This window comes from Bubalus kerabau, chromosome 4 (assembly GCF_029407905.1).
Source record: "Bubalus kerabau isolate K-KA32 ecotype Philippines breed swamp buffalo chromosome 4, PCC_UOA_SB_1v2, whole genome shotgun sequence".
Lineage (NCBI taxonomy): Eukaryota > Metazoa > Chordata > Mammalia > Artiodactyla > Bovidae > Bubalus > Bubalus kerabau.
Window position 1 is genome coordinate 95,059,700 of NC_073627.1, and position 20,273 is coordinate 95,079,972.

The 20,273-nt window shown below is 32.6% G+C and overlaps 1 protein-coding gene across 2 annotated transcripts in view; it reads left to right on the forward strand.

Annotated features, from left to right (window-relative positions):
- The window catches only part of ZDHHC21 (zinc finger DHHC-type palmitoyltransferase 21), a 65,957-nt gene extending 54,866 nt beyond the window's left edge, over positions 1-11,091 (forward strand). For both annotated transcript variants that reach the window (XM_055578039.1, XM_055578038.1), the window contains 2 exons: positions 7,597-7,640; positions 8,187-11,091. In XM_055578039.1, coding sequence (XP_055434014.1) covers positions 7,597-7,640; positions 8,187-8,319 — 177 coding nt within the window. In that variant the 3' untranslated portion in view covers positions 8,320-11,091. The remainder of the gene's footprint in view (positions 1-7,596; positions 7,641-8,186) is intronic.
- The last annotated feature ends 9,182 nt before the right edge of the window (positions 11,092-20,273 follow it).

The window sequence follows — 20,273 nt, forward strand, 5'->3', positions numbered from 1 at the left end:
TTTAAGTTTCCAGAATGCACTACTTCCCACATTGATTTAAGGTTCTTTAGGGCTTAATTATATAAAGTCATTAATGTATTCAATATTTAATATTATATCTAGTGAATTATTCGTATTTAAAATAGATTTAATGTTAAAATTAAAGTTTAAAATATAGATTTTGCTTCCTTTCTTTATAACATATGCCTCCTGTTTAATTTAATGAAAAAAATTGATACTACCTATAGGATATTTCACATCTGGACATCTTTTTGTCACTGTCAAAATCCATGGATCTCTCTTTACAATGTGAAAGTAGTGATGAATTTGTCAGGTAGCATAAAAAAGAAAAGGAGGAGAAGGAATCATGGTAAATTTAATTCTTCCATTGATGTGTTTCTCCTTCCCCTACTCCTGCACCCCAAAGACCAAGATACATTTTTGGAAAACATTGGTAGGAATATCATTTCATTATAGAAATTATGTAATTACATAGTTTGAAATAGACAACAAAGAAGCAGAACAAATGCTGTCTCTATTTAGGTTTAGATTGAAGTTTTGAGGAAGCTACATGTTCATTTTTGGTAATTTTTTCCCATCATCTGCCCTTACTTGGAAAAATAAACCATTTCCTTCCTGTAGAAGAGGAAAAATCCCATCTTTTTCCTGATAGTAGAAGGTAACAGAATAATCATAGTTAATGATAATCCAGTGTCATTTTAGACCTGGTAAGACAAATTACTGTGACCCAGATAAAATAATTAGAAATTACTTAAATTTAAAAACATTGGATTTGTGATCCCATTTCCAAGGTTAAAAGATTTCAACCCAGTCAGATGTTTCTATGAAATAGGCTAATCTTAAACCCGAATTTTAAGGATTACCTTTTGATTATTTTAGACTTCATTTTAAAAAACAAGATTTAAATATATATTCTTTCTCCTTTTGACTAAAATTAATATTGAGGTTAAAAGTGTTTTCAAAGTCTGCTTTGAAACATTCTTTATTTAGGGAACAGATTATTCTAATTATTCCTCACTTAGACTCTTTAGCCTTTTTGTTTGTTTCTGAATGAAATGGATAGTGATGTTATTAGTGTAATTGCTGTTGTCAGTATTTCTTATCATGCAGTAGTTCACACACAGCCAAGAATAATGTCCATTCTGATGAGCACCAATACTAATCGTGCTGGATGATTGTATCAGTCATGTTTTCAGTCGCTGGGCTTGGAGAGAGTTAATCAAGAAGCCCGTAACAGCTGGTACAGCGCCTTCTGGTGAGGGTCTGACAGTGAACTATTGTATACCATGACACTGTTCTGACAGTTTATCTCAATTTTGTATACACGCATTTTTATTTTCAGGGCACCGAGGAGTTTGTGTAAAAGCTGAAGCTTTTGATGGTGTCTCTGGAGCTTAGTGCTTTTCTCAGTTGTGGTGAGGTTGAGGGTAGGCTGAGGAAGATGTATTTAGTTGCAATTTTGTAAAAGGCTTTAAGTTCCCAAAGAAAAAAATTTTGAGCTTTTTATATTTGGTCTCACAGGTACTATTTTTGGACCCCCTACTTAAATGACTGAGGATAGCTTAGAGCAAAGCTTTTCAAAATAAAAGGAGAAAACGTTTTCCTCCCTAAATTCTCACTCATGATTACCCAAATAAACATAGACGGACTCACAGATGCAGGAGTGATTTTAATTTTAACTTGATTATGTTTTACAGTGAAAAGTATCTTATGTTCAAAATGTTAAATTAGCTTCAATGAGATTATCTATTAAATAGCATTCTTATTAATCAGAGTTAGTGAACTTACCTGCCTTTTAGACATGTACCCAAAAATGTAGTCCTAAGACTTATCATGAAATTTTGCTAAGTATCCCCTGAATCAATGTGATTAATTAAGTGTTCAGTACAATCTCTGTACAAATTGTTTGGTTTACTCAGCTCCAAATCAGCATTGCAAATATGGATATCATTGCCAATTATGCTGAACCTAGCTCACTTACATTTCTATAAAGGGAGTTCTGTGCAACATTTTGTTTTCCTTTCTGAATATATTTTCATTTAATAAAAACAAAATATGTTTCTAATACAGCATTTCTAATTATAATATTACAGAAGTATTTGTGTAGCTTTTTAAAAAACCTAGAAAAATCATTAAAATGTAAAATGTTACTTTTTATATGTTTTCAGTATCATATTCTAATATTGGCTATAATATTTCTTTGAATTTTGGATACAGTAGAGACCTGTATGGAAACTAGATTCACTCTAGCAAAAGAATTAGTTTAAATACATGCTAAGTTACATTGCCTAGTAATAGAAAAGCTTTCATTCTAAAAATGCCTCCTAGCATCATGATTATTATGTGTGGAATTGGATTGTTCTTTAGCATAAAACTGTTCCTGTGTGTAAATGTATTTATACTACATCCTCTCTTTTTATTTAGTGTAATTAATTAACTATTTCTGATAAGATTAAAAGTCATTTAAAACAACTTAGGTCTATTTCTGTACTTTTTAAAATAGGAATAGTGCATTTTAATTTTCTTTAGGCATGAATAATTGCTTCAGTGATTAAGTAGATGCTTTTTTTTTTTGGTAAGGAAGCTAAACATTTATGAGTTTCCCTTTTAATTGTGATTTTCCCTACTTTATTGTTTCATGTTCTGAATCCACATGAATTTTTACTCTGACTTTACAACTTACAGGATTGGAGAAAACAGTGAACTTTATATTTATAGTTAACTTGGTAGATCTTTTTCCACAGCAATTCTTATGTTTTTCTCTGTCACATTCTGTCCCTATATTACTTACTCCTCAAATCCAAGCCAAAGGGGCACATTAGCCCATCTTCTACTGATAACAAAAAATCTTCTTAAAAGTATAGTTTCGTATTAAAAATGTAAGGATAGTTGACCTTGAGTTGATTGTTGATTGTAAACATAAGTTTTCAGCTGTTTTAAAATAGTGTATGGCTTATATGTTGTTATATATGATCGTCCTCTCTGATATCTTCTGTATATTTCTCTATAATTATTTCTTATATATTTAACTGTCACTAGCCTGTAAGCTCTTTGTTACTGTATAATATGTACTTATTAAATTTTTGATAGAGGAATAAATGAGTAAATGAATCATGGTTTATGTATAATACTTACTACTTATTTTTTCAACCAGATTATAAGTCCCTTGTGGACATTATATTTTATCTGTGTAGTCTTCCACAGTCCATGTCATTTTAATTATGAAAACCACTTTTGTTTAAACATAATTTTGTCTAGTTACAATCTAATATAACTGAGATATCTCTAAGTCCTACAGTAAAAACTTAGGTTTGCCATTTATTGAGTTATTAAGGGCTCTAACATATTAATTCATTTGATTCCTACAAAAACCCAGTAGTAGTATTTGAACAGCCAGAAAAAGGCTGATTAAAAACCTGAGTAGCTCAGCTGGTAAAGAATCCACCTGCAATGCAGGAGACCCTGGTTTGATTCCTGGGTTGGGAAGTTCCCCTGAAGAAGGAATAGGCTACCCACTCCAGTATTCTTGGACTTCCCTGGTGGCTCAGATGGTAAGGGTTTGATCCCTGGGTTGGGGAGATCCCCTGGAGATGGACGTGGCTACCCACTCCAGTATTCTTGCCTGGAGAATCCATATGGACAGAAGAGCCTGGCAGGCTACAGCCCACGGGGTCACAAAGAGTCGGACACGACTGAGCGACTAAGTACACACACAAAAGGAGTATAGAAATTCTTTTGGAAAGAAATTTTCAGTGGCTATAAATGTAAGATCTACTGCCTTCTCAGTTTGGTTTCATGATTGATTAAATGTTTATATGAACTTAAGATCTCTAATAAAAGATATAGCTGATCCTTTGTGAAAGATGGATTTTTAAAGAACTTTCTCTTCCAAGTGAATAATATAGTGAGTTTGACTTTAAAGGATAAGAGAGGTCTAAGGTTAGGAGGAAGTTTTCTCTCTCTGGATTGAAAAAAATAAAGATAAGAAATAATGTTATTTCTGTCCATGTTCGATTAGTTTAGTGCTGCAAACATATATTGAGTATCCACTTTCTGTGTGGTTTGGTGCTATGAAAGATACAAAGTGAAATGAGTTGCTCTCTGTATGTTGATCAGAAATTATAGGAAGTCAACTAACGTCTGTTTTAGAATTACGGAAATTATTAGTAGACACAACAGGTATGTCATCTCTAGTTGAAATAAACTTTCCTTAATAGTGTTTTTTACTCCAGGTTAAATCAGCAGAGTTATTGAGTCAGGTATGTGCAGCAGAGTAAAAACTATCAAGAAGACCTATACTAAGATGAATGGGAGCAGGCAGTTAGGTTGAACTGTCTTCTTTCTGATAGAATGTTCTTATTTTCCTCAGACCTTTGTTTTGATAGATCTGGAAACTCCATTTTGAAAATGTTCCCAGGGTTAATCAGGCCTAGAAGTAGTAACTCTCACTTCTAGATGCAAAAGTGATAGTCATATAAACCAGGGTGACTCTTTATTCCCTTATGTACGCCTGTCAGGTACCAAAGGACTCTGCAGTACACTCTCCTGTACAGCTATGTACACAGCACAGTGTTGCTTGGTGAGGATGAACTCAAGGCAGAGTGAGTGAGTTGGATGAATTGTATCATCAAGCAGTCTATCCCAAGAGGACTAGGTTCTCAGATCTGTTAACCAGGAAATGTTTGGTGATAAATACTTGCTCTTCGCCTCTCTCACCCCCCAGTTTTTCCCATAGGCAATAATACCTCCCTCTCCCTTCCTATTAGAAACTTTTTTTTCATTCCAGTTATAATCTTAATTAGTTGAGAGATACATTGTTCTTTTATAGTCAAACATATTTCCTTAGACTGAACCTGAAAAATCATTTCTTAGAGTAAGGTCAGCCATCAGGAGAAGACAAAGTATATTTGATAAAATACATGAGGACTATATTTCTGTAAGTCTTGCTTGTTTCTAGTTTATTCTTTTATTTATTATTTTTTTTTTTTTAGAAAATAAACTTCTGGTTTTTAAACTAGGAAAGGATTTTCATATATCTCAGTTATGCAGACTGACACAAGTCTTGGCTATTTTGATCATTAGACCATAAACAAGACATAAATATTTCATTGGAAATAAGATATTTTGATTGTAGACAACACACAATAAAAATGTGTTTCTTATCATTCCTTGAGGAATTTTATTTTTTCTAGATAGCTGTCCTACATATAGCAGGAATTTAAAAGATTGTATTATTTATTACTCCTTGAAGATAGTAATTATCTTAGTGGTCCTTTTGTGATAGTCACTAAAGGTATTGAGTCTTTTATGTTCAATAGAATTATTTGTAACAAAATCTATTTAAATTATTTTTAGTTTTTCTGTGAAATATTCCACAATTCCCTGCCTAAATAAAACAAAACAAAAAGTATATTGGACGTAGTTTGGCACTTGAAAATAACTTGTAACTGTCACCCTTCCTTCACTAGTAATCTCTCTTGTAGTTTACTGTTTCTATTGTGTGTATGAATGTGATAGCTGATAATTTTTGTTGCCCTGAGTATGTTGTATAAAGGCCAGTGCAAAAACTTTGTGACATGTTTGGCCATTTATTGTTCTTATAATAGTATTTTAGATAGCTGAGAGCTAAGCATTTGCCCTTTCTAGAGGAAAAAAAATAGTCCTTTATAGGTTGCCTCACAAATCCTGTTCATAAAGTCATGGTAAACCACTACATCCTTTGATAGAATAACTGTTTATGATGACTTGAAAGGTAGTATTCCTGCTATTTCTTGAACCAGATTCTAGAAAGATATCAACAAAAGCACTTGAAAGTAAGAGCTTTCCCCATAGGAAGTCTAAATACAAAGTCTTTTAAGTTGATCTTTTACTGTCACAAACACATTCCTCAAAATTATAATCAAGTTGTGAGTTTAGGCATGGTAAAAAATTTCCCGTATTGTTAGCTAGTTATAATAATCTAACCTTATAATTGCCTTCCTTATCCTGAAATAGTTTCTAGTTTCAAATATTATCCACACCTGTGATTCAGGGTCATTCATACACCTTTCCTCATAACACTTTTAAATTTCTTTTCTGTTTCTTCCTTCATATTTTTGTGCAAGCTGTCTTAATTGTTTCATAATAACCTGTCACCATCAATTCTAAGAAACCATTTAAATTACTTCCTTCACTTTTTTTTCAGATACAGAACCAGAGCTCCAGCTTTCCTCTAAGTCTCTAATCAATGTTTACATGTATTTGCAGACTATGTTTTCACAAAGTAAAACATTATTTTGAGCAAATTATGCAGTGGAACTAGGAAAGGTTAATTATGAGTAGAATTGTCATTGGATATCATGAATTTCAGAAAATGCTAGGGAAATTAGTGAATATAGAGTAACTAATCTATAACCTCCTCACACATTCCTGACAAATCTGCAAGTGAAACTCTGTTATTGGTTACTAGTCATCTAGAAAAACCATAGATTTGTTTTCCTGTGTGTGGGCCACCTGAAGTTAGACAGCTGTTCATACATAAGAATTTACTATTATGAGCCATTCATGTAACTTCTTTTAAAGAATTTTTTGAAGCAAAGATATTTTTTAGTAGTAGTATTGGAAGACAATCACATGTAAAGAAGTTCTTGGAATTGGAGTTGCAGTTAGAAATATTTGCATGAATAGTACTGCTTAATAATAGTGCAGCCCACCTGCTGTATATGAGGAAGCTAATAAATAGGGTAAAGGGAGGAAAACTCTTAACTTTTTTGTATATTTAAAAAGAATATATTTCTTTTGTACTATTTAAAAGTATTTTTAAAATGTAAATATATATATAAAATAAGATTATGTAACTTGTGTTTTTAATGATTTCTATATTCCTTATCCATCCCAGTTTCTCAGACTAATGATAAGTCTTCCATTAACATGAATTAGACTAGTATGTCTAGAAACTTTATTGTCTTTATTGAGTTCTTTTTCTTATATATTTGTGTTAACAGCCTTTTAGAAAACACATAATGAGAAATTGCATTATTATGAAGGGACTGTTTTTTTCTTTTGAAGCAGTTTTTACTAAATACTAATCAGTTAGCTTTACTTTTCGAGTAATAGTGCGGTAGCATGGTAAATGCATACATTGCATTGTTGAATTTTGTGTTGGTTTACAGAAACCCATAACCAGTAGCAATTTTTGACTCTTTAAAGTTTTCTGTTCACTAGTGTCTTTAATTTAATATTTTGGTATTTAATTTTGAATGCATGTGACAGTTGAATTAACTATAGGCTTTAAAAGAATTATCAAGAAGGGAAATGTAATAAAAGGTATTTTTTAATGAAGTGAGACTTCTACAATTTGGGGAATGGGGTTTGTAATTGAATTTTTTTTTTTTTTTAGCACAAGGTAATATTGATTCTGTTTTTCCAAGGGAATTTCAGCAATGTACATGGATAATTTAGAGTTCTTAGTACCGACTGTTTATTTCTTCAGAATATTCTCTTAATATGATTAAAAACATCATAAAGTAGATATAGAATAAAGCCCATAAAATAGATATAGAATAAAGCCTTGAAAACTTTGTTATACCTGAGTATAATTTTTTAAATTTTTGATAGGATACAACATCTATTGAAAAGATGTCAAACTGTTGTGAAGAAATGTAAGTATAAAAGTGAACTCTGTAATGTTCTTATTTAAAAATGTGAACAACTGGTTACATTTGAAAAATGTGTGCATGTAGTGAAAAGATAATATAATGATGGCTTTTTCTTGGTACCTTGTCTAAGGTCTGAGCTAGACAAGCATGACCCAGTCTTACAGTAGGGGTCTTCTAGCTGTGATAGTTTTCAAACAAAATAAGTACTGATCATTCTTGTCCCTTGTCTAACTAAAGTAAGTTAAATTATTTGTCCTGAAAGTACATCAAAAGAGATTTGCTACTGTGTTGTTGACACACATTCTGTTAATCCTGAGATTCTCCTCTGCTTCAAAAGTTGCCTAGGTTGATTGACGACACAGATACAATATCTGCTATCCAGAGTTAAAACTCAGCTGCATGCCATAATGAAAGAAAAGCTGTATTTGTGATGCTGGGACACAATTCATCAGAGTCCAGTAATGGATCCCCAGCCAACCTGTATTGTTTTAGCTGACTGAAGTGCACCATGGGAGTGCTGTCTTTCACTAATAATGCTGTCTTCTGTAGATCGAGGCCCCGAAAGCCATGGCAGCAGACCTTCTCAGAAGTTTTTGGCACTCGTTGGAAGATCCTGTGGTTTATTCCTTTCAGGCGGAGGCAACCACTGCGAGTTCCCTACCACTTTGCCAATCACGTCTAAACAGATGGATGGTGGGCACAGATGGGTCCTCCATGCTGGAAATGCGTTACAGGTTTTCTGATAATAGAACTATGACAGTCTTCAAGTCAATTAAAATCCACCCACCAATCTTAAGCATCATAATGTGCCCCAGGCTTTATTTTAATAGTGATCTTGATCCTGTTGTGGGACTAATAAAAGATCTATATTTAAGTTTTAAAGCATGTTTACTTTCAAATTAGCTTTCCACAGGGATTTCTTTAAATGCTTTTGTTATTAAACTCAAAAGGCACTGATTGGGATGAAATAATTGTACATAATTTCTTGTAGTACTAACAGTGTTACAGATTTCAATTTATGGGAAACTTCAGATGTTTATTTAAAATTTTCACTCTTAAGCAGTACTAACCAAATCTGAATTTAATTCTTCAGATTTTACAAAAGTTGATATACCTTTTATGTAAATTTTCTTTTTCAAATACAGTTTAAAATATGATATACTCCCTTTTATATGTGCTGCAAGATTTTTTTAAAATGCAGCATATAAGATTGAACAGCAAGAAAAACCAAAAGCAGCAACACAAAAAAAGGACTGTGTTTTCTTAGAAGTAGCTTTTTGATTTTTTTTTCTCTTCACCAAAAACTAAATAAAAATACCACTAAAGTAAAATACCAACTACCTACCTTATTTTAAGGAAAAATTAATTTTTTCCACATTAACTTTCCCATTTCTTCTCCCTCTGCTGTTGTAATTATTGGTTTTTGTTGAGATATTTGCTCCAAGGAAGAATTTTTGACTAAAGAGACGTGTTCCTATTTTACCCTAAGATTTTGATGAGCAAAAGGGTAAAGAATTTGCAATAATTCCACTGATACCTTTTTTCGTGTAGTTATATTAGAATGTGTTATGTTTTTTAAATGCTAGTAAACTAGATAATATGTAATGTATAGTATAAAGAGTATTGTGCTTTTGAAAAAATGTATACTTTTTACTTGTACCTATTAGATCTAAAAATGACACCTTTAAGATTTTTATGTAATAAATATTGGCCAACTAATATTGAAACTTTATTTATAGAAAGTTACTAGTAAAAGTAACTTTTGTGTACCTGTAATCACCCAAATTGAAATTAAATTTTAATTGCCCGTATGTAATCTAGATGGAGAGACCTTTCGTTGTAGCTAACGTTAGGAAATGACCTTAAAATAAGAAAATATAGTGATCTGTATTCATGATTAGCCTTATAAAAATTTGAATTGCTGATAGTGATGGTCTCTTGGAAAGTAAAGAACATTTGTGTGAAAAAAATATTTAGTATGTTTTGAAAAAAAATTCAGTTTAAATTTTTTTTCCATTAGAATACTGCAAAATCCATATATCTTTTCTAAAGAAATTATGTACTCAGTCTTTCTCTTGAAGAGAAGATTGAAGGGGTGTCTAGTGTTCTTGGAGCATAGCAATATTTTCTTTTTAGTTAATTTTGATAGTAAGGAGTCATACCTGAGAAATCATGGAACAGAAGGTTAACCATTGTCAGCTAGTTAACTCTGCTGTGTTTAGTTTTTAGAAACTGTAAATAGTCTTCTAAAGTGATAGAATAAGGTCTTCTCAGAGATTTAAGTGCCATGTCTCTCATGTTCTGATTACAATGCTTTATTATTTAAAAACTTGGACGTGGCAGATAAAAATATTTATTGGTGCTGATAAGTTGCATAGTAAATTTAATATAAGAAATATATTTATAGAGCTTAATGAAGCACAAAATTAGTATATTCATGCCAGGCAAATAAATGGGTAGGGTTTTGTGCAAGCTAACATATTGACCAAATTTGGCCTGGTGACAGAAGTTATAAGGAGTATAGATAATGTAGATAGATATCAGTCAAATGCCTTATGGTGTGTACATTCCTTTCAAACGAGGACCCTGAGAAAACAGCGTAGCCAAGTGAGGACTCCTCAAGAGCTTTTTGGATGTATTTATACTTCATGTAGTAGCAGTAGCTACCTTGAAAGGTACTGGGGAGGTCAGTGCCAACCTCTGCCTCAGTGATGAGAACCAGAGGTGGTCTCTTTCCTACTCTAAGGGTCTCTGTTTCTGGCTTTCTTAGCTTTCCCAATTATAGGGCACATTGTTTTTGCTTCTTTCTCTTTACTTTCCCTGATCCTGATCCCATTGTAGCTGATTCTTCTAAGTTACTGAAATGCAAAGTAATACACTAGGCAAGGCATATATTTATTTTTCTTTGGATGGCAGAAATGCTACATATCAATATATTTATATAAGAATCTATATAAAGTATAGCTGTATATACTTATGCTGTAACTTTAAGTGTTTTCAAGTTAGCACACATGACTGGGTTTTGTGATTCTTGGTAGACCACGTGAGAGAAGCCACCTGGCACTTTCCTAGGGAGTGCATAAACTCTAGTGTTCTCTCTGCGCCCTCTTTTGGCAAATTGATGTAATTATACTGGCTTTAGAGATTTATTGCCCCACAAGTGAATTGTATAGTCAAATTCTGAACATTTCTAAGGTACAAATTTAAGGGAAGTCTGTGTAAAAAATGTAAGGGTTTATGAAAATGAATGTGTTCCTATTTATGATTTTGATGTCTAGTTCATCCAGGTATGACCTCTTTTCTTCATTTATGTGTATTCATATTGTATTTTTTTTACTGTCAGATTTATATCAGATGAGGATAAATACATATGAAACCATTTCATGAATTTTATTTTGAACCTTATTTTGGCTAATTAAGCCTTAGAATTGAAAAAACCATTACCTTAAAATTACCAATTTACTACAAAACAAATTTATTGTAGTTACAATAGCAAGCAAGTGTCTAGTGTGTTTTACTGAATATATAAAAAAATAATTTAGTTTTTAATCCCAGTTTTGAAATGACTTTTTTTACTGATTCAATTGTATTAAAATAGTGAGATTACTAATTCTTTCTATAATTTTCTTCATTCCTTTTAATTATCCTACTGTGAGTTAGAACTGTACCTTTAGTAGCCGATTTATTACGTATTCTGGATAACCATGAAAATAACTAATGATGTTGAACATTAGAAAATAATTATGAGCAGTGAGATTATTGATTTAATCTATATATTGAATGAAGTATTTCCTTATAAACATTCCATTTCATTTTAAGTGAAATGTATGTTAAAGGATGTTATTAATTGGGCTTCTGGAAATGAAAGATTTTTAAGTGGTTGTTAGAACTTACATCTCTTGAACAATTATGTTTGTTGCTATTTATTTCTGCAAACAAAAATATTTTATAGGCTCAAGATTGTGGGCAAAAATTGACTGAGTTCAAAATTTTAAAAATATTAAATTAGCTGATGTTCCATTGTAAGAAAAATAATTATTTTGCTTAAGAATTGTATTAAAAATATTTGTGGTTAACTTAAGAAATAGGTATATTTAAAATAGTAATATATTAATCTCTTTGAGCAGAAGAAAGCATAGTTTTAAATAATAGAAATAGAAAACATAAGCATAGATAAAGTTTAGTATAACAGCTAAGTTAAAATTTCTGTCAGAATGGGCATTAGTGATTGTTTGCTAAAGCTTAGGGGTATTTTTCTCTAGGATGGTGGCTAATTTTAACTGTTCTTCATCAGGCTTTTTCAGGCCACTTTTGTACAAATAATAAATTGAAGGTATGTTTCACCCCAAAGGGTGTTTTGATGCTAATCATGAAGACTTGAGTTAGGAGAACACCTCCACCCAAGACGTATGAAGTAATTTTGATTTTTAAGCATGTAGCTTTCTATGTGTTAGATAATGGAGTGGTTTGAATGTTCTCACTTATGTTGGTATAAAATCACAATATATGCAGCTGTAGTTTACAAAAGCGTTAATATTAACAGAGCTGCTAGTCTTTCCCTGGACATTTCTCTAGTGTCTACTTCCCTTAGTGCTTCCTGTATGAATAGACTACTTAACTCAAGTTTACTAAACTATTGCTGCTTTATTAAATAGGTTTTTGACATGACCTCTATATATGTAGATATATCTAGAATTTATTTGGTACAGTTTATACTTATAAACATTAAATAATTTATTATTAGATATGAATTTTTTTACCCAATTCTCCTACTGTTGCTTTAAAAAAATAAGTATTAGCAAATGTAGTTAGTAAGTCATACACATTTAGTATGTTCTACTTGCTAGTATTAGTAGCCATATAACTAATGAATGAATGAATGTAGTATTTAATGTCCACATTTATTACTTTAGATCCTAAGAATCCTCTGAATTTCTCTGTAAATCACTAAATTCATTGAACTCTGAATTTAGCCATTCTCAATTGAATCCTAGAATATTCTTCAGTAGAACATGAAAAAGTAATAGAACCAACTTGCTTGAAGTATTGTGATCCAATGCTGTTGTTCTGTATAACAGTCAGTATTTAACATTTCTGCTGTGTTTGGGATGGTGATGGTTTAACTTCAGGAAAGTTTTCTCTTATGTCTCCTTTCATTATCATTGTGCAATTTTTAACAACTAAATTTAGTGCATTTTTGTCTGTTCTTCAGATGTTATAGTATGCTGCCTGCTATGCTAATTTGAAACAGAAATAATAGTGATCTTTATTCTTATGTTATTAGTATTTTCGGTATTTTCCATTATCATTTTTTTTTTTTTTTTGCTATATTATTTCCTTTTTCCTTTTACTACCATAGAGTACAGGTATAAATGAGGAGTGAGTAGCCAAAACTGGATAAAGAGAGTAGAGGAACATAATGAGAGAGAGAGAGAGGGCTAGACAGACTATGTATAATCAGCATCTTAACAGCAGGGTTTACTGGACACAGAATTTCCCTGCTACAATCACTTTAGCCTTATCTCTTGTTGATACCGTTTTACTGTAAGAGTTGTTAATGCATGTAAGCATTTAGTTTGAGTTATTTTACTTAAGGAGTTTATATTGCTGATTCTTGTCAGCTAGTCAGATGCCTTTGAGAAATTCTTTTTAATTTTAAACATCATAATTGTATAGTGTCTGCTGTCAGGAAGTTTCAAGAATTATGTGGTCGTATAGCTATTTAATGCCAAGGAGAAGTGAATAGGTTGCCTAAAGTTTGACTGAAAAAACTAGGACCTTATTATAAGTCTCCTATTATGGAGAAAGGATACTATGTATTAAAGTAGAATTCGTCAACAGAGAGAAAATCAACTGTTTGTATAGGAAGGGTGATTTTTCACTTTAAATTTTGGACTACTTCAGATATTTTGAGATCTTGAGGGTCTCCATAGCTATTGGTATTGTGAATTCCTGCAACATGTAATACGGTGCCTACCACAGTCGTGCAGCGCTCTGATCTTTTTGGTGTTGATAGCTTTATATATACACAGAGATGTGGACAAAACAGTAGCAACAAAAGGTGTGCTGCTTTTTGTGGCTTTGCTTGCCTGTTGACTTAAGTACAGGGCCTAATTGCGTAGGCTGTTAACTGAAGGGAAAGCTTGCCTGCAATTGCAGGCTCGTTCTTGCCGTATGTGTTGGGTGGACTTTGCACTGCTGGTGCCTGAAGATAGTGTTTCGCAACCTCAGTAACTAAAATCCTGGTGCTACTCACTTTAGCCTTGAGGGACATTTTTAACTCCCGTACCAAAGAGTTAATTTTCTTTTCGGTTCCCTGAAGGTTCTCTTCTCACATCCTTGTGTTTATAAAGGAGAATTTGATGTTACTAAGAACAATTCTGATTAATAGATGTTAGTTTTTGCACACTACTGCCTCAATTTAGTTGGCTTTAAATGTCTCTCATTTGGACTTTCTGTTTTTTAGTTAGGAAGATTAGTATGATGTTTAATTTTGTATTTTCATATAGATTGGCCACTTTAAAGTGTAGTATGGTAGGTTGAACTTACAAAAGTTAATTGAAACACTTTTCACAAGATTTTTTTTTGGTCTTAATCTGCAGGAATAAATGAGAAATAATAAGAACTCTACTATTCCTACAAATGAACTGTATGGCTTGTTGGGCCCTGTTAATAAATTCTGAAGCAAAATGCTAAAAGGAAACGTTAAGGGCCCATTCTGATAACAGATGAAGGTTTCTGCATCTCTGTGTGTGTATTAGTGGTATTAAAGAATGATATTGTCATTTTTCTATTTTGCAAATAAAGATAAAATTAAAGGAAATGTTAAAATATACACATATATATGTGTGTACACACACATACCACATGCACACACGCACACATATGCTTCTCTAAGAGGAAATGCAAAACTTTGATTTAAACAAAACTAATAAGAAATTGAACTTTACGTCCCCCCAAAAAACCTAGATGTTGTTACTTACTTCACGTAAGTTATAGTTAAGAGTATTTTAAAAACTAATTCTGCTTAGTGATTCATTTTGTAAAAAATGAAAGAAAACATCCTTTAGAAGTAGTTGTAATCGTCCAAATGTAATACTGTTATGTTTACTATCCTGTTTCCCTGTTCTTTTCCCCACAAACCTTGAAAGCATTCATTTAATGTCCCTAAAAAATGTAGCTGAATTGATTAAAAATTCTGGCAAGAAGATAACTGAGCGTGCGTATTAGGAAAGTAGACAATCACATTTGAGAATGTTCCACATAGTTTTCAATCAACTAAAATCGTTCTGTCTTTGAATATAGATATAATATATGGTTTTGCAGTGAATTCTGAATGGAAAAAAATCATGCCTGAAACTAATGTGAAATGTGACTTAGGATCACGTGAATGATACATTGAAATACAGATGTATATATTATTGGGGGAAAGACAAAATTTAAACGCAAACTGGAAAGAAACAACATTGTCTCTAATTATCCAAATATATTTTCCAGATCTTGTTGCTGCAGTATCAGTTCTGAGTTACTCAGATTGTTTATGTGTTACTTAATTTAATGTGGCTAAATGCAGTCATTTATTTAAGTTATTGGGTAGTAGAAGATTCACAACTGTTGTCCTATAGAGTATTAAAAAGAAATGTCTGCTTTAGCATAGGTAGAATAAAGTGACTAAATGATATCATAGGAAGAATTTTCTCTACAACTGGAGATACTCAGGCAAGTGAGTTGTAAGTTTAACCTGAGGGAATAAAATAGACTTTTGCAGGAACTGAGTGTAGATGATCTTGCTTGTATGGGCTTTGTGTCCCTAGAATTAGTCTTTTAAAATATGACTGGCAAGTTTAATGAATAGGCAAAATTTGTGATATTTTGAGGCTCTTAAAATTTTGTGTCAACCTCGTGATGTTTAATATCATATCCTCCCTAAAATAAAAGACTTTTATTTTGATAGTGGTATGTTCCAAGTGCCATGTGAAGATTCTGTTCTTAAATTTGTTGGGCATTTTTACATTCAGTGCATCTGTTTAAATCTGAGTGTTATTTTGCTGCATGTCTGCTGTGTTACCTTGTCAGTTCCCCTAACAGCATTTAAAGAAAAATTGTCACTGACGTTTCTTGTGCTAAAGGTAATAAAGAAAATAGTAGTTGAGGGATATGAAACTAGATTGAGAAGAGGGAGGAAAATGATAAGTTGGGAGCCATGTATCCGAGATACACTTGTTGAAAAGTCTACACTGGTTTTTGAATGGAAAACAAACCATGTATCTATCTACCTTAAGAACGATGTTTTGTTTTGTTTTTAATTTATTTTACTTAGTTTTATTCGTGTAATATTTCTATTTTCTTTGCAGATTGTTTTTTAATTTCAATTGTGAAGTTTTTACTTCTCTCAAAATGTATTATGTACTGTATTTTTAGATATCTTATTTTTAAATAAATATTTTTTAAAAACATAGGACTATTTTTCTTTCACACCTCTGTATTTATTAAAATAAACCCAAATTCTAGAATTTAGGACTCTCAATATGACTGGCCACTTTGTTTAGTTTTGTATAATTTGGATAATTATTCGTACTTAGTACCCTTAGGATTTTGTTCTTTCATAATCTCAGAATTGTTTACATATTAAAGAAAAACTCAGTATACATAGTGGAGTTGAAATTGACAGAGTATTTCTAGTTAGGCATATTTGTGTAGAGATGACCCAGTTGACTATATTCAGTCATCCCTTTAGCATTTATTGTGTCAGACATTATTCTATGGAAATATTTTCTCTTTGTGGAGTAGTCTACGTAAGGTAAAATGCAGAGAGTATATGTCTAGGCATTGTTTATTTTCTAGGGGTATTACTTAGAGCTTTTGCTCTTACCTAGTTATGTTCTAAAAATACCTTCCTAAGTCTCGACTAATTACTTTACATGTATATGCAAGAAATCAGAACAGAGACATATATATTAGTGAGTATAAATGGGTCAAAAATATCATCTGAAAACACAAATCAGTTTGTGTTAGGAAGAATGAAGAAGTAGAAACTGCCCTGAGATTGAAAGATAGGGGCTTAACACTTATTTTTAAAATCCCTTCTTAAATTTTTATTACCAGAAAAATAATTTGATAAATACTCTGAATTAAGAGATAAATAAGTTAGTAGGATTTCAGGTGAAACTATAAACTTTGCTGCGTTGGTAATTCAAAGCAAATTGTTGCATGCTGACAAGTCTTAAAGGATTGTAAAACTTTACTCTTGTTCCTTCTTCAGTTTCCTTCGCTCTGATTCTAAGCAGCATATACGATAATTGTGCTTTCTCAGTGATGATAAATTGTAATTCTCAAGTTTTTGGTCTCAGAACTTCTTTATTTTCATAAAAATTATTACATGCCCCAAAGAGTCTTTGCTTATATAGAATGTCTTTATCAATATTGACTATGTTAGAAATTAAAACTGAAAAGTATTTTAAATGCTTATTTATTCATTTAAACATACAATAAACCTATTGCTTGTTAACGTAAATAATGATTTTTACTTAGAGAGTCATGATTCTAAATTTTTTTTCAAAGCTCTAATATCTGGCTTTAAAAAAGAAAGTTGGATCTTCATAGAACACTCAATCCATTACATTGTTATTTTGGCTGAAGTATCTGGAAAAATCTCATCTCATTCAAATAATGGAATTGGAACAAGGAAGAATATTTTAATAGTCTTTTCAATTGTCTGTGGATATTCTTCTTTGATAATATAAAAGTCTTAACAAGTTATGGTTCCTTAAAGTTTAGTTACATTGTAGAACCAGAAACAATACCAAGGACTTTTTCAACTCTGTCACATTAAAAGTCACTGGTCTCCCATCCAAGTACTAACCAGGCCCGACCCTGCTTAGCTTCCGAGATCAGACGAGATCGGGCGCGTTCAGGGTGGTATGGCCGTAGACAAATTATGTAAAGTTTAAAAATAAAATAAAATTAATTAAAAAAAAGTCACTGGTCTCTTTTTCACTTTGGAAAGTTCTCTTAACCCATACATGATTCTGTGACATCGTTCATTAGTCATTTAGAAACTACTGGAGTAACACAGATGTTTCAAGTGTTGACACGTTCATTCTATAAAAATAAAAATTAGATTAAATTAAAATTTAAAACTAATATCACCACTGATCTTGTTCAGGAAAAGTAAGTATTAGAACACTGTTCGGCTCATGCATTACATTTTGCAAAATCCTAATTTTCATGTGAAAACTTGAGTTTTATTATTGGTAACCACAGATTCAGTGATTTCCCTTAATGTGGCAGGTTCACTTCACTCATCTTGAGAAAATATTTGCCATATATCCCTGTCTTAAAAATGAAAGTTTGCCAGTTATTCTTTCAAGTAAAAAATGCTATCCATGAAAAATGTGGTTAGTTCAGCTTGCAACTCAAAAGTTACACCAGTGCTTTTTTCCCTCAAGAATGAAGAGTCATACTTTGGAATACAGGTAGAGTGCCTCGTGTTTACTTCCTATGCTGTCAAAGAAATTATTGAAAATGTACTCAAAGGCTGAGATTTAGTAAAATTATTATTTTTACTGATTCATCAAGGGCGTATTAAGTGAAACTGGCTTGTCATTTTCTTTTTTAAGCTGAAGTTTGTTTGAATCTACTTAATTTAAGATCCCCTGGAGAAGGGCATGGCTATCCACTCCAGTTTTCTTGCCTGGAAAATCCCAGGGACAGAAGAGCCTGGCGGGCTTTTGTACATAGGGTTGCGGAGTCGGACATGACTGAAGCAACTGAGCACGCATACACAGGGAGGAAAGCAATGAGGGAAGGTAAGACAGAACATTATCCATTTGAGACTCCAGTTCATTTACTCTTCATTTGATAAGTGAAAAGGAACATGAGCTGCTTAAAAAGAGAATTTGTATTTCTATATGCCTGCTTTTGAAACACTTAAAATATAGCATTCTTAAGGATTCACCTCTATTTAGCTAGTTATAAAGAGACAAAAACTAAAAACACATGACAGTATTATAATACTGCAAAATCATTTGAGAAGCTGCCAGATACTGTAAGTGAACAAATGCATACAAATGCTGCTCTAGGCTGACCAATTACCCATATGAGCAGCAATTATATTAGCGTGCAAGGGCAATTGGAGGGAAAATTGGACCCTGTGGACATCCAGCTGAGCAAACAGGACTGAGGAAGGATAGAGGATGTGTGTTGCTTTGGAAAAAAAATACATCTAAGCTTACTTAAAAAAATACTTGTATCAGTCACAGCACATTCTTTATATGTCCTCTGGTTGCCTAGTATTTTTCAAATTAGTCCTTTTCTCCAAACAAAAATGTGCCTCTGCTTAAAGATCAAACACCCAAATAGTAATGTGTTTTGCATGTAAAAAAGCCAGAATAATTCAAGAAATAGAGAAACTTGAAATATACAAATCCAAGCATTCAGATGGTACTGTGCATAAGTGCTTATGTGTGTTGTTAGCAGTACATTGTGGAATGGTTCAGATGAAACTTATCCTTCTTAATACTGAAATTTATTATTTTTGTAACTACAAGTGGCCCCTCTTGCTAGTGCTGGTTCTTGGCATACATTGAATGATTGAGGATCTAATACAATGTGGAGTTTTTATAGTTCAACCTTGAAACTATGGGTGAGTAATCTTGATGAATAAGGAATGACCATCAAGTTAATAAATTTCATTCTGTAAATTATGTAAGCTGTGTAGAAGTTGGGCCAAATAACCCTCATTCCATTTAATAGGTTCATATTTTTTTTTAATAGGTTCATATTTTAATGGTAGTTAAAAATAAGAAATATCAAAATTTTGGGGTGGTCTATCTACACTATAACTTGATGTCTGATTTAGAGAGTTCTTAAGTGTTTGAAAGCATTTCAAATCTTCTCAATATGGAAAACCTACCCACAATATGGAAAATACCAATCCATACAAAATGATATAATTTTTGCCATTTATTTTCCATATGTATTTTTTGATATTTGAAAATAATTTCAGTAATTTGGGTGATCTCTGTGGTAGATAATCTCTAAGAGGGCTTCAGGTATCCACATCTCCTGGTTTTCAAACTCTCAGAGGATTTTCCCCTTTTCCCTCCATTGAAGTAAACACTATTCTAAATTTCACTTCACTTCAGCCACTCAGTCATGTCTGACTCTTTGTGACCCCATGAATTGCAGCACACCAGGCCTCCCTGTCCATCACCAACTCCCGGAGTTCACCCAGACTCACGTCCATTGAGTCAGTGACGCCATCCAGCCATCTCATCCTCTGTCGTCCCCTTCTCCTCCTGCCCCCAATCCCTCCCAGCATCAGAGTCTTTTCCAATGAGTCAACTCTTCGCGTGAGGTGGCCAAAGTACTGGAGTTTCAGCTTTAGCATCATTCCTTCCAAAGAAATCCCAGGGCTGATCTCCTTCAGAATGGACTGGTTGGGTCTCCTTGCAGTCCAAGGGACTCGCAAGAGTCTTCTCCAACAACACAGTTCAAAAGCATCAATTCTTCGACGCTCAGCCTTCTTCACAGTCCAACTCTCACATCCATACATGACCACAGGAAAAACCATAGCCTTGACTAGACTGACCTTTGTTGGCAAAGTGATGTCTCTGCTTTTGAATATGCTGTCTA